Source organism: Schistocerca cancellata, chromosome 9 (assembly GCF_023864275.1).
Source record: "Schistocerca cancellata isolate TAMUIC-IGC-003103 chromosome 9, iqSchCanc2.1, whole genome shotgun sequence".
In the NCBI taxonomy this organism is placed as follows: domain Eukaryota; kingdom Metazoa; phylum Arthropoda; class Insecta; order Orthoptera; family Acrididae; genus Schistocerca; species Schistocerca cancellata.
Window position 1 is genome coordinate 403,493,359 of NC_064634.1, and position 14,627 is coordinate 403,507,985.

The 14,627-nt window shown below is 37.5% G+C and overlaps 1 protein-coding gene across 1 annotated transcript in view; it reads right to left on the reverse strand.

The window, feature by feature from the left end:
• LOC126100373 (WD repeat-containing protein WRAP73-like) overlaps positions 1 to 14,627 on the reverse strand; it is an 85,541-nt gene that overhangs the window by 55,432 nt on the left and 15,482 nt on the right. Inside the window, exons 2-3 of the mRNA XM_049910982.1 lie at positions 12,351 to 12,533; positions 6,619 to 6,798 (exon numbers count right to left, since the gene is read on the reverse strand). Coding sequence (XP_049766939.1) covers positions 6,619 to 6,798; positions 12,351 to 12,533 — 363 coding nt within the window. The remainder of the gene's footprint in view (positions 1 to 6,618; positions 6,799 to 12,350; positions 12,534 to 14,627) is intronic.

The window sequence follows — 14,627 nt, forward strand, 5'->3', positions numbered from 1 at the left end:
CATCAGATATACAGATGCTCAAGGTGCTTTCCACAGTCAAGAACCTCTTTATTAAATATAATACAGGCATACCTATCATTGCATTCATAGAATTTTCAGTATCACTGATATTATGTTGAGGGCAATGAGGGTCAAATTAGGGGAGAAAAAATTTGAAAAACAACTTTCATTGCAAATGAAGAAGCAGTTCATCTGAGGTGCACTGACGTAGAAGAGGCTGTAGACAATGGATTTAATTATTTATTGATATTAATGGTTGTTTCCTTTCCAAATGTATGGGGTTCATAATTTATTTACAATTGAGTAACAGTCATTATTTTTGACAGTAGCTGTGATGATGCTTAATATATTCCTCTGAAGTAACTTTAATTGCAACTTAGTAGCTTTCGAAATGCAAGTTTCCAAATTCTGGTAGAAACTTAGCAACAGTGTAAGAAATGATAATCTGAACTATTTGCAGTTAACAGTTAAGTACACAGAGTTTGACAGTAGCCAATAATGACTGAACACCTCTTACAAATATGCTCCCTATGTTTGAAAACTGGCGTTCTACGGATCGGAGCGTGGAATGTCAGATCCCTTAATCGGGCAGGTAGGTTAGAAAATTTAAAAAGGGAAATGGATAGGTTAAAGTTAGATATAGTGGGAATTAGTGAAGTTCGGTGGCAGGAGGAACAAGACTTTTGGTCAGATGATTACAGGGCTATAAATACAAAATCAAATAGGGGTAATGCAGGAGTAGGTTTAATAATGAATAAAAAAATAGGAGTGCGGGTAAGCTACTACAAACAGCATAGTGAACGCATTGTTGTGGCTAAGATAGACACAAAGCCCATGCCTACTACAGTAGTACAAGTTTATAAGCCAACTACCTCTGCAGATGATGAAGAAATAGATGAAATGTATGACGAGATAAAAGAAATTATTCAGGTAGTGAAGGGAGACGAAAATGTCATGGGTGACTGGAATTCGTCAGTAGGTAAAGGGAGACAAGGAAACATAGTAGGTGAATATGGATTGGGGGGAAGGAATGAAAGAGGAAGCCGCCTTGTAGAATTTTGCACAGAGCATAACTTAATCATAGCCAACACTTGGTTCAAGAATCATAAAAGAAGGTTGTATACCTGGAAGAATCCTGGAGATACTAAAAGGCATCAGATAGATTATATAATGGTAAGACAGAGATTTAGGAACCAGGTTTTAAATTGTAAGACATTTCCTGGGGCAGATGTGGATTCTGACCACAATCTATTGGTTATGAACTGCAGATTGAAACTGAAGAAACTGCAAAAAGGTGGGATTTTAAGGAGATGGGACCTGGATAAACTGAAAGAACCAGAGGTTGTACAGAGTTTCAGGGAGAGCATAAGGGAACAATTGACAGGAATGGGGGAAAGAAATACAGTAGAAGAAGAATGGGTAGCTCTGAGGGATGAAGTAGTGAAGGCAGCAGAGGATCAAGTAGGTAAAAAGACGAGGGCTAATAGAAATCCTTGGGTAACAGAAGAAATATTGAATTTAATTGATGAAAGGAGAAAATATAAAAATGCAGTACATGAAGCAGGCAAAAAGGAATACAAACGTCTCAAAAATGATATCGACAGGAAGTGCAAAATGGCTAAGCAGGGATGGCTAGAAGACAAATGCAAGGATGTAGAGGCTTGTCTCACTAGGGGTAAGATAGATACTGCCTACAGGAAAATTAAAGAGACCTTTGGAGAGAAGAGAACCACTTGTATGAATATCAAGAGCTCAGATGGCAACCCAGTTCTAAGCAAAGAAGGGAAGGCAGAAAGGTGGAAGGAGTATATAGAGGGTTTATACAAGGGCGATGTACTTGAGGACAATATTATGGAAATGGAAGAGGATGTAGATGAAGACGAAATGGGAGATAAGATACTGCGTGAAGAGTTTGACAGAGCACTGAAAGACCTGAGTCAAAACAAGGCCCCGGGAGTAGACAACATTCCATTTGAACTACTGATGGCCTCGGGAGAGCCAGTCATGACAAAACTCTACCATCTGGTGAGCACGATGTATGAGACAGGCGAAATACCCTCAGACTTCAAGAAGAATATAATAATTCCAATCCCAAAGAAAGCAGGTGTTGACAGTTGTGAAAATTACCGAACTATCAGTTTAATAAGTCACAGCTGCAAAATACTAACGCGAATTCTTTACAGACGAATGGAAAAACTGGTAGAAGCCGACCTCGGGGAAGATCAGTTTGGATTCCGTAGAAATGTTGGAACACGTGAGGCAATACTGACCTTACGACTTATCTTAGAAGAAAGATTAAGAAAAGGCAAACCTACGTTTCTTGCATTTGTAGACTTAGAGAAAGCTTTTGACAATGTTAACTGGAATACTCTCTTTCAAATTCTGAAGGTGGCAGGGGTAAAATACAGGGAGCAAAAGGCTATTTACAGTTTGTACAGAAACCAGATGGCAGTTATAAGAGTCGAGGGGCATGAAAGGGAAGCAGTGGTTGGGAAAGGAGTAAGACAGGGTTGTAGCCTCTCCCCGATGTTATTCAATCTGTATATCGAGCAAGCAGTAAAGGAAACAAAAGAAAAATTCGGAGTAGGTATTAATATTCATGGAGAAGAAGTAAAAACTTTGAGGTTCGCCGATGACATTGTAATTCTGTCAGAGACAGCAAAGGACTTGGAAGAGCAGTTGAATGGAATGGACAGTGTCTTGAAAGGAGGATATAAGATGAACATCAACAAATGCAAAACGAGGATAATGGAATGTAGTCAAATTAAGTCGGGTGATGCTGAGGGAATTAGATTAGGAAATGAGACACTTAAAGTAGTAAAGGAGTTTTGCTATTTAGGGAGTAAAATAACCGATGATGGTCGAAGTAGAGAGGATATAAAATGTAGACTGGCAATGGCAAGGAAAGCGTTTCTCAAGAAGAGGAATTTGTTAACATCGAGTATAGATTTAAGTGTCAGGAAGTCGTTTCTGAAAGTATTTGTATTGAGTGTAGCCATGTATGGAAGTGAAACAGGGACGATAAATAGTTTGGACAAGAAGAGAATAGAAGCTTTCGAAATGTGGTGCTACAGAAGAATGCTGAAGATAAGGTGGGTAGATCACATAACTAATGAGGAGGTATTGAATAGGATTGGGGAGAAGAGAAGTTTGTGGCACAACTTGACTAGAAGAAGGGATCGGTTGGTAGGACATGTTTTGAGGCATCAAGGGATCACAAATCTAGCATTGGAGGCAGTGTGGAGGGTAAAAATCGTAGAGAGAGACCAAGAGATGAATACACTAAGCAGATTCAGAAGGATGTAGGTTGCAGTAGATACTGGGAGATGAAGAAGCTTGCACAGGATAGAGTAGCATGGAGAGCTGCATCAAACCAGTCTCAGGACTGAAGACCACAACAACAACAACATGTTTGAAAAGCAGTAATTACATACTTTTACTATCAGTACCAAACATGTGCTTAAATTGCTATAGCTGCATTTGCATAAATAGAAATAGTTTGTACATTTATGACAAGTTATCTTCATTGGCCAATGTGTTGGTCCTCTGTGGCTCAATGGTTACAGACTGGATCTAGAGTTCTAAATGTCTGGATTTCGATCCCTGGTTGGTCTCATTCCTGCCACCTCTGCCACTTATTACTTCTTTTACCTCTGGCAGTGTTTATTAATTAGAAAAATCTAGAGTTGATTCACAGATGGGTCTCTCTGTTCAGAGTTCTAACAGAGGCATGAGTACATCATCCAGGGTGTATACGCAGAAAAGGAAAAAGTTCCCGGATAAAAATACACTTTTTCCCGGGTGAAAATACACATTTTCCTGGGTGAAAATATCCCTCAGAACTGTAAAACTTATCAATTCCTTGAGTGGTAAAGGTTATATACACCACTTTCCAGCACTTTGGGAGGGGGGGCAAGCAGTTTGGAAAGATCTTTGATGTGCAGCAACGTGTACGCTGCATATTTTCGTATTACGGAAGTATAAATACGAATTCCACCAAACACAGCATGTTAGTATCCGAAGCATTGAAATCCAGATTGTGATTTGCTTTTGTCAGCCAATCACAGCTCACATCACATTATCTCGCCAGCAAATGAAAGCCGATATTCAGAAGACAGGATACCTGATGCAGTCAGCCAATAGCTACATCACTGTCAAGTAGAACGGACACACAAATAGGAAAAGTTTATGGTTTAAATTAATATACTTGTAGTATAGCTACAAGAAAAGTTAAGCTTTCACATATAATACTGTTTGCTTCTTCTTTTTTTTTTTTTGCAAGTGTTACCCTTTAAGATATATCAAACACAAACGTGCCAGTAAAATTTTAAATGACGACATAAATTTCTTGTCTACTTGGCCTGAAATTCTTGTAAGTGGCTGGTCCTGAAAGTGTTAAGTTTTGAATGAGAGTCAATCATTCTGTGATTTAAGAAATTCATTTCACATTTTCACACATAACATAATTCATCTTGCGTAAAAGGAAATTTACTTTGAAAGTACCGCTTCTCACACTACCATTTTCAATATTTTCCCGCAATGTGTTTGAAATGTAAACTTTTATGATGTCACACTCATCAAAAGCAGTTATTGTGAAGTACTGCATAGTATTCGTCCTGAAGCCTTTGACATTTTGCTGTCGACAATCAATCATGTGCGCAATGTGTTTTGCTGTAGTGGCGTTTCTCTCTCGTTTATGTTTTATTGCTGCAGTATCATTCTAAAGTAGAAAGCTGAAGTAAAATTATTTGTTAGAGTATCAGTTCTTACCAGTCAAAATTACAAAAATTTAACTCAAAAGTAAGACAATGAAAAATTTCCGGAGTTCTTAAAAATTCCTGGGTTTTTCCCAGTTTTCTACTGGATGAAAAAGTTCCCGGGTTTTTCCTGGATCTCTCAATTGTCCCAGGGTGTATACACCCTGATCATCTAAAAAATGATCATGTCCAGTAATCACTGCAGTGGTCAAACCAACATTTGGGGTGATGAGAGCTGTGCCTAAGCAGAAAATACAAATGTCTACTTTTGTGGTGGTAACAATTCTTTAAAAACCTGTGAACTATTGAAACTTTTGTCTAAAAAAAAAAGCCATTTAACACCTTGACAAATGATATTTAATGCTGATGAAATGCCACTATCATCAACAGCTTGTGTTTACAGTCAAATCAGCCACTCTACCTAATGGCCAATGCCATGTGACCACGAATTATCAGCTGCAAAATGATGTATTCTCCACAAATTATTTATAAAGATAATTCTGACAACACTGATGTGAAAACACACTGCCTGAATAGGCCTGATGCTGAGCATTATAGTCTTTCTTTCCATTTACTTTATGGATATCAGACTATTATGATCTCTTTCTGTTATGGGGGAGTTTGAAGAATGCACCGTTCTCCACTTACTTTTGTCCATTTTTGCAATGATAAATAATGTGCCTCTATGACACATGGTTAATTTCAGCAGTCAAAGTGTGATATTCATGTTGATAACCAATTTAGTACAAACAATCCTGTTGGATGAACATCCACAACTGAGCATTATACTAGAGGTTGAAAATACCGCTTCAGTTGGAAATTTGTTTTATTATCACGAGCATTTTTCATGGTAATTCATATGAATACTTTAGTCGATTCAGTTGATTTGAATTTAGAGTCATACAACATAGCAAATATGTGACTGGGTACACTATCTGGACTAAGATCAAAATTTACCTCTATTCTGCGACGTTTATACAATTGGCCCTAAATGTACTACTAGCGTTTAATGCCCCAGAAATAAAGGAAAAAATTTTGTGTTATGAACATAATGAAGAAGATAACTGAGCTGCTGATGTATGGAAGTACGGTGAACTTTCTCTGGGTACCATAGTATCAAGGTCTCCAATAGAATGAGGACAGGGAGCATTACTTGTCCCTGATATCAATGCATTTGACTACATCTCCAAAATTAAAATGGGAACTGTAATGCACAGAACGAAAAAGAGTAGCAAGATATGTGACAGCAAAGAGACATTCCCAGTGCCATAATCTGTAACCTGCTTAACTCAATAGATTGTGGTTTGTAGATCAGACACGTGGCCTAATACCTAACGTCCACCATAAGGATGGCTTCCATTGTAGAAACTTCATAACGTAAATCAAAACATGTTTCCCAATTCCACCACACCTACTTTTGTGTCAGAAAATATAGTAACGTATTGAATTATCATGGACTTTATGAAATTGCAATTCGCAGACGTTACTGAGAGTCTAATACTACGGAGAGTTTATGTGCCATATGATGGATTGTAGGTCATATTTTTAACCTTTATCTTAAAGAAGCTATTGTGTAATCAGAAGTCAGAAGATAATTTCATAATATCGCTTCAGAACAATTCCATGTACTTGTTCTACTACGTACTCTCTCTCTCTCTCTCACCCCCCTTTCCCCTCACCATAAGCAGAATTTTATTTGGTGTCATTTACCAGAATGTGTTGGTATCATCAGTTATTGTCTACTGTGTGTTCTATACATACTTCTAAAAATTTCTTTTAGTAATCAGATGTATCACTTAAGTAATATCATGGTGTCTGCAGGGTGTGCACACCAAACACCCATAAATAAATAAATGCATACCTTAATCAGTTTCCAGGCTGTCGGGTCAAAGAATGAAATCTTGCTTGTGGACCCATGGTCTTCTATCACTGCTAGGTAACTGCCATCAGGACTAAACGACAAAGCAGGAGAGGCTGTCGACTTTAGATTGTGTATATATAAGACAGAACAGTTTACAAGTGACCAGATGCTGACACATGCCTGAAAATGGAAACATTAAATTAACAATTAATTAACAAGAAATACCTTCGATGACAGTATTTTCTCACTTAAAGTCTCCTGCAGTGTTATGTGCACAATGATTCTAGACACCCATTTTTAGAGTAAAAGTTTCAGTACATATTATTTCAAAGTAAATTCAAGTATTAGTCAATTATTTTTGTGTTTTGAAGATACACTATTTGTAAAGCTACATTTAATTTGCCAGCCTCCACTTTGAGTGTTTTTTGTGTGATCCCACTGTTCTGTTTACTAGTTGACATTTTTCAGTTGACGAACTTTATTGCAACAGAAGTCTCCAACCTAATCACTGTACCGTACTTTAAAACACAGTCAGCAAAGGCTGCAAACAATACTAATGCATTCATTCACATATTGTGACCTGTAGACCACTTTACAAAGAACAGCCCATATAAATATGAAATGGGTCAAAACATGTGCTACTATGAGATGTAGATGAGATAAACTGCTTCTTTAGAGCAATTGTCAGGTAATATTTTTCATATGAATTTGTTATGATAAACTGGGCTCAAGTAATTTAAATAATTTGTAGTAGTTTAATGATGATTAACTTTTAATCTTGTTTGTAACAGCCGATCCACTTTGTTACATGTACCTTAACTCATTACAAATCCTTGAAAATTCTCCTATATAATGGGACCTACAGAACATAATGAATGAATGAATGAAGTTAGTTAATGATGGGTGGCTTAGATATTTGTCAAAAACAATTGTTGTTGTCTAAATTACACTCACACGGGAAGGATAAAATAACATGAACACCCTGGTACAAATACCTCTCTTCAGGAACTCCTTTTACAACTTATTTGCAACCCACATACATAGCCTTATTTTCCACTTGTATTACAATAGGCACAGAACTTTTCCGCACCCCAAATACATCCGTAAATGTGGTGTGTTTATTTACTGTCATGTCAGATGTTACAGATTTCAGTGCCAGGGTATATTTCAAATGCCTGCTTAATTATTGTGTTTATGATTGCAATCCCAACCCACCTGGGTTGTCTAGATCTGCAGGGTTCAAGGGATATCTTTGTCTGCTAAATGCAATAGTGAAACATAAATGCAATGTCCTAGTAGAGACATGAGGACAATAAAGAGGACTGTAACCTTTGATAACACCACAGTCACATAACTCTCTGCCGAGTGTAAATCGCAGGCAGAGAAACATTTACGGTAAAGCTACTATTGGAAAATTTCTTGTAAGCAAGGTAAGTACAAAGAAGAGCATTCTGTGGCTTATGGAGCATAAAGATAAGACTACCAACTCTTGTAAGTATGTGAACTGGTCCAACAAACAAGTCTATTTCTACATTTTCCCCTCTCACAGGATGTTTCATTACATTTTACACACACACACACACACACACACACACACACACACACACACACACACTGCAAACCAATTAAGTACATGGCAGAACAAACATACAAGGTACTACGTGTTAAGTTTCTTCCAGTTTCAATAGTGTATGAAGCATAGGAAGAATGACTGCTTAAATGGCTCTGAGCAAGCTGAAATTAGCCTAATCTTACAATTATGATCCCTACAAGAATGATAAGTACGGGACTGAAGAATATCTCTATTGATTCTTCACTTAATACTGATTTCAAAACTTTGTAAGTAAGCTTTCATGGGCCAACTGGCTTCTGTCTTCAAGTGCCCATCAAGTAGGGTTTTTCAGTATATAGAACAGTGAATAAATTTTATTACTTGAATAGAAGAAAAAAATACACTTCAAAAGTAAGATGCAGAACAGACTCAATTAATAATGGTAATACAGCAAAAAAGTATTCCAAGGAATGAAAGATTATATGTCATTCGGAAGTAGGAAACATACAAAAATATCAGATGCACTAACAAGGATATTGTCCACCTGCACACAGACATCACAAGATAATCAGCAGAACATGCCATAATACATAACACTCCAACTCATTTTTGCTGTTTTAAACATACAGTTGATCATCAATATCACAACTCGTCATACTAATTGCCGAAATTAGTGACCACACGAACCAAGCATCTCCATCCCAGATGGTTACCAGCTTTTCTTACAGCCTGCTGACAGGGTATACCACAGATAATTTTAATTTGATACATCCCCCACTTGCTGCTCTTCCTCTTACTCTCTTGCACTAGATATTCCCTTCCACAATTATATTCTTTAGATTTTCTCCATCTCTTATCACAATAATTGATAAAAAGCTGGAAAACTCTAAGGTTGACATGAGAAGAAAGGCATCTGAAAATACTAAGAGCTCATTAACAGACACATTTGTTCTTCTTTCAGTCCATTTTATGCACACCATCCTGTGCATGTACCAAAGCTCAAATGCATCAATATGCTGCTTATCTCTGGCCTTAAGTGTCTACATTTTGCAACCATCAAAGAGATGGAAAAATATGTAGGTTTCAACATGCTTAACGTTTTTGGTGTTTGTCATTGCTCTTTTTTGACAGATCTTGGGCAGCTTCTTCATACCCACCCACACTAGCGTAATCTGCCATCTTATCTTCACCGATTCCTGTGTTGCAGATGCTTGATCCAAGATAGATGAAAGAATGCATGGTTTCCATTTCCTTTAATCCCCCTTTAAGTTGAAGCTTTGCTCCTTGATCGACTGTCATGAGTTTGGACTTGTTGAGATTGATGTCTAATCCATGATAGTCTAACATCCTTTACTTTTGTTAGTGGTTTGGCAAGTCCATCTTAGCTGCTAGCTAAAAGCACGGTGCCATCAGCAAATCACAGGTTGTTAATAGTTCTACAACCAATAGAGGTGATTGAGGTGCCTTCGAGAGTCTAACCATCAAGAGCACTCCTAATGACACGTTCTGCATAGATATTGAACAGTTGATGGGCAGAGGCGGGGGGAGGAGGGGAGACAGAATACAACCCTGTCTGACACCTTCCGATACAATGAAGAAATGAAACGTGCCAGCACTTGTCTTCACAGCTCAAAGATGATTATTATATAGAGTTCTGACATCATTAGACCAAAACACAATTGATAATGACCTACAATTAATTTTGTACTTTTCATTGGTAACTACTTGTGCAACCATGTTTGCCAACTAATATGACTCGACATAGGACAAAAGAATAGAACCATTGTTTGCCTTCTCCTGAATGCAATGAAACTTTATGTCCATATATTTAGTCCTTTTGTGATGTTCATTATTATTTCCACAACTGCAGTGTACTCTGACTGTCCTTAAAGAGCTGAGCTGGTTGCTCCATGTTGACACTGAGCTCCTGTAAGGATGAGCAAGGCCACATTATTTCAGCAGCTCATTCGGATGCTGCTGCATATGCTGCTTCTGTTGTAGATCTGGCAACAGATTTTTGCGAGCAAGATGGCCAGGTAACAAGTCCACTTGTTAGTACACTGACATACCCCAACGTTAAACGATGAACATCAATGTTTCCAGGGCTACTAAAGAGACTACTTACACTATGCTTGTCCACTATCTTCTGCTGTACTGTTGTGTGGTGCAGGATCCGCATGAGGTAGGACTGAGAAAGACCACTGACAAAGTTCAAAACAGGGCAGTTCATCTTGCATTATCGTAAAATAGTGGAGAGAGTGCCACAGATATGACATGTTAATTGGGGTGCCAGTCATTAAAACAAAGGCATTCTAGGTTGCAGCAGGATCTGCTCCTCAAGAGTGTGAATATATTTTGTTGGCACCCACCTACACAGGGAGAAATAATCATCATAATAAAATAAGAGAAATCAGAGCTCACATGGAAAGATTTAAGTGTGTTTTCCCAGAATGCTGCTCAAGAGTGGAACAGTAATGATATAGTTTGAAGGCGGTTGAAGGACCCCTCTGACAGGCACTTAATTGTGAATTGCAGAGTAATCATGTGGATGCAGGTGTAGGAAAATCAGAATCCATGTACACAAGAGGTTCAAGACTGCTACCACTGCATTCAATACCTTTGTTTTTTGAAACTTGTAGATATTTTAGGATGCATTTAATTGCAGTCAAATGCTCAGGTCCAGCATTGTTGAGAAACTGACATACTTGACTAACAAGAGATATTATGTCTGGTCTTGTTACAGTGGCAACAAATGAGCACTGTCGTAAGTTCAACTATAAAGTGTAATAAGTAGGCGTTGCATGTTGTTCACGTTGAATTATTCTAAGATGCAATTGATATAGTCCTCTTGACACATGGGCAATTTTTAAATTTCAAATTCTTGCCCGATTTCCAGTCCTACAAAGCTTTGGATCATCAACCACAATTTCAAAATGAATCCTGAATTCTTCAAGTATTTTATTTACAGCTGCTGTTGATTTACTCAGAACTAGTCAGTCATCAACAAAAATAGCTAAAAACACCTATTGGGCATCAACCTGGACATGAAACACACAATTATTTGAATAAAGCTGTTTGAAAAGACAAATAACTAGACAACAATATTTTGATTCCAACACTGAGGAGATCACTTCAGTCCATAAAGGACTTTCTTTAATTTGCAGACCAAAGTTGCATAATCATAGATGAAACTTTCAGGCTGTTCCATCAGGCAGGCTTGCAAGTCACTATCAAGGAAGGCAGTCTCCATATTACATTGCTTCATTTTGATATCACACACTATTCAAAGCTAAATGACTACAAGTTGATTCATACATATCAACAGGTGAAGGAGTTTCTTCACAATCATGTGCCAGTTTCTGGGAACATCCCTTTGCACATAATCTAGCTTCATACTTCAATCATATCACCTGGTTTACATTTGATTTTGAAATGAGTTAAATGTACATGCTGTTAATGAGGAAACATCTTAATACAGAGAGAGATGTAAACATGTGAATAGAATAGAAGATTAAAGACTTTCAAAAAAAATCCTGAACAATTACTCAAAAGGAAGGGGAACAACATTCATTGACCAAGGAAATGGTGGACATAAATTCTGTGAAAACTGAGTAGGCATATGCCTGATCTCTGTACATAAGATGATGACAGAAATACCTCTCATATTTTGTACTGTGGTGACACACATCACAATCCATTCAAAACAGACTTGTTATTTGCCATTACCTTTACTAAAAGTATAAATATACTGGAATGGAATGTTAATCCTATTGTAAATTATGCATGAACAGGCCAATAGGTCTTTACTACCATAAGTTCCTAGCAAAAATTTATACTCTAAAGTACTGAATACAGCTGTAGTGCCTGCTCAAATGCCCATTCATTTCTCAGACACAACATACTTAATTTCCTTCAGTCACAATAACGTCGTAAACTGACAATAAATGATACATTACATGACAGGTAAGATAAAAATAATATATTTATCAGGTCTGTTGGGTGAAGCACTACCGCACCTATGTGTACACTCTAATGTACAAAGCCTAGGAGTCACGAATACTTCTTACATTTAATATTTCGGCTAAAAGCTAAATAGGCTCTCCTGGTCATTAATCACACTTCATTCAGGACATCACAATATTAAAATTTTTTATGAAGCTAGATGGATAGAAAAACTTACATAGAATTCACCTATGGTCAGAATGTGTCTGCTATCAGGACACCATAAAGCATCTATGAGACCACTCGTGCCTTCTGTTACTCTGCACCTCCAGTCACAATCAGTAAGGGAAAATATCTGCACTCTGCATCTTTTGTAGAGTGCACACAGCAAGTATTCAGAATCCGGAGACCATGCAATTTTCTGCAGAAGGAGGAAAAAAGAAAAAGATTTATCAACAATGGGACTGGAAAGTAAAACATTTGCCAGTGAAAAAACATACAATCCACCACAGTTTTTCTTACAATATGAAATGAGATAGCTTGCAGCTAACCATATGAAGCAGGCATTGAGTGGAAGATAGGTTCATTGAAAGAAGACTGCTTGATGTAATTCTTTATAAAAGTAGTTGGTAACAATAACTTGCAGAAAACTTGTCTATAGTCAGAGAGAGAGAGAGAGAGAGAGAGAACACATCTTCTTTGTGGTTAGTAGCAATCTATCCTATTTCATGTTGTCCATATTATTCTCATGTATGACATTTTGTAAATTAGTTAATGAATTCGATCAAGTTGCCATAAAGGGATGCATTTTGGTATAGTATGTTCTACACAGTTATAAGTCAGTGACTTCAATCCATCAGCAATGAAGTAAAATAACCAAATTAACCAGATGACATCCTGAATTACTGCATTTCATTGTAGCAGTCCTTTGAAGAAATACTGCTGCTAACTTCCTAATTTGATAAATGCTACCTTGTTTAACTTCTTTTTGTTTCTTGTTATCAGTTCTGAACATAAAACTATCACTACAAATTGTAACTCTTCAAAAATTTTTGCATTGCAGATCTCAGCCTAATGGAGGAATGTTTGTACACAATAGCTCAGTGTTTGCATTAATCACTGAAATTCTAAGTACTTACTGTTGTGACTGACAATTTGCAATATTTCACAAACACAACTTTTATTTATGTAAGTTTACAAGGTTGATGACTAAAGAACAAAAGAAATGTAACAATAACAATGCCAGTAAAAGTCTCCTAATTGAGAATTGAGGCAAACAAAAGTTCACTTATAATTTTCCACAAAGGTTCATGGTACACACACACACACACACACACACACACACACACACACACACACACACACTAGTAACTAGTAAAAGCCCAATTCAGAGACGGAGACCTAATCTTCAGCAGTCACAATCCACGAGGTCAGCATCTGGAATGAACTGAACTTTGGGGCTGGTTCTAGCCTCTAAATATCTGTATCCAGCCAATCAGGTTTCGGCGTACTGATACTTCCTGCAGGCCGCGTCTTGAGCTCCCCCTGCAGGAAGTAGTGCTCCGAATGTCTGTTTCCATTATCTTGTATGTAAATAGCCGATGTTTACCATGGTGCTTTTGGTACGTCTTGGACATAGACAACCCTGTCCTCTGTGGTGTAATATGGGTTGCCAGCCCTCAGGGGCATAACACTTACCTCCACAAATCATCATAGCCTCCTTCTTGACTTAATTTGCAGCACCTTATCCACAAACAATCATTGTTCTCCTGTTCAGAATCAAGTAGAGGGCTTGAACGAGAAACTCTGACAATTATGCAATGATCTCACCTGCAGATTTCGTGATTCTGCTGTTGACAAGATTATTGTAGAGTCCTATTCAATAGTTCAGGTGGGCTCTCCACACAGAAAGCATCTACTTAGATAGTACCTGTCATATGCATACAGGATTTTTTCTTTTTTTTTTGTTGGGGGTGGGGGGAATATTCCATAAGCATGACATGTGGCACTAAGGATGTTATAGCTTCAATGACACCAAATGGCAAAAGGGATGTTAAGATAGGTAGCAAAATATTCTTTCTTAACAAGTGCAATAGAAAACAGTTGCAAATTATCTGAGCAACCAACATCAAACATCTGATGATGAGGATGTGGGGTATTGTGGATACAGGTGAAAAATATAGTACAATATGCTGTAAACATCTGCACATCATGCAGTGGTGTGAAGGATGGAAATGCTCAGGTAAGTCAAAAGTGTAAATTTAGTGGCTGTTTTAATGAAAAAAAATTATTACTTCTGATGTTAAGGAATGTCGATAAATGAATAAATGTGATCCATACAGTCGCTCACTTATTCTGGTCTTCCAGAAAAGGGACACTGCAAAAGGGTTTAAAACAGTCCCCTTTCAAACATTGCATACACACTGAAAAGACAGATGTTTGAAGTGATTGCAGAATATAAAGTCAACTAAAATGGCTTGAAGGTAAGATAACTGAAGGTGGTGAAACACCAGAA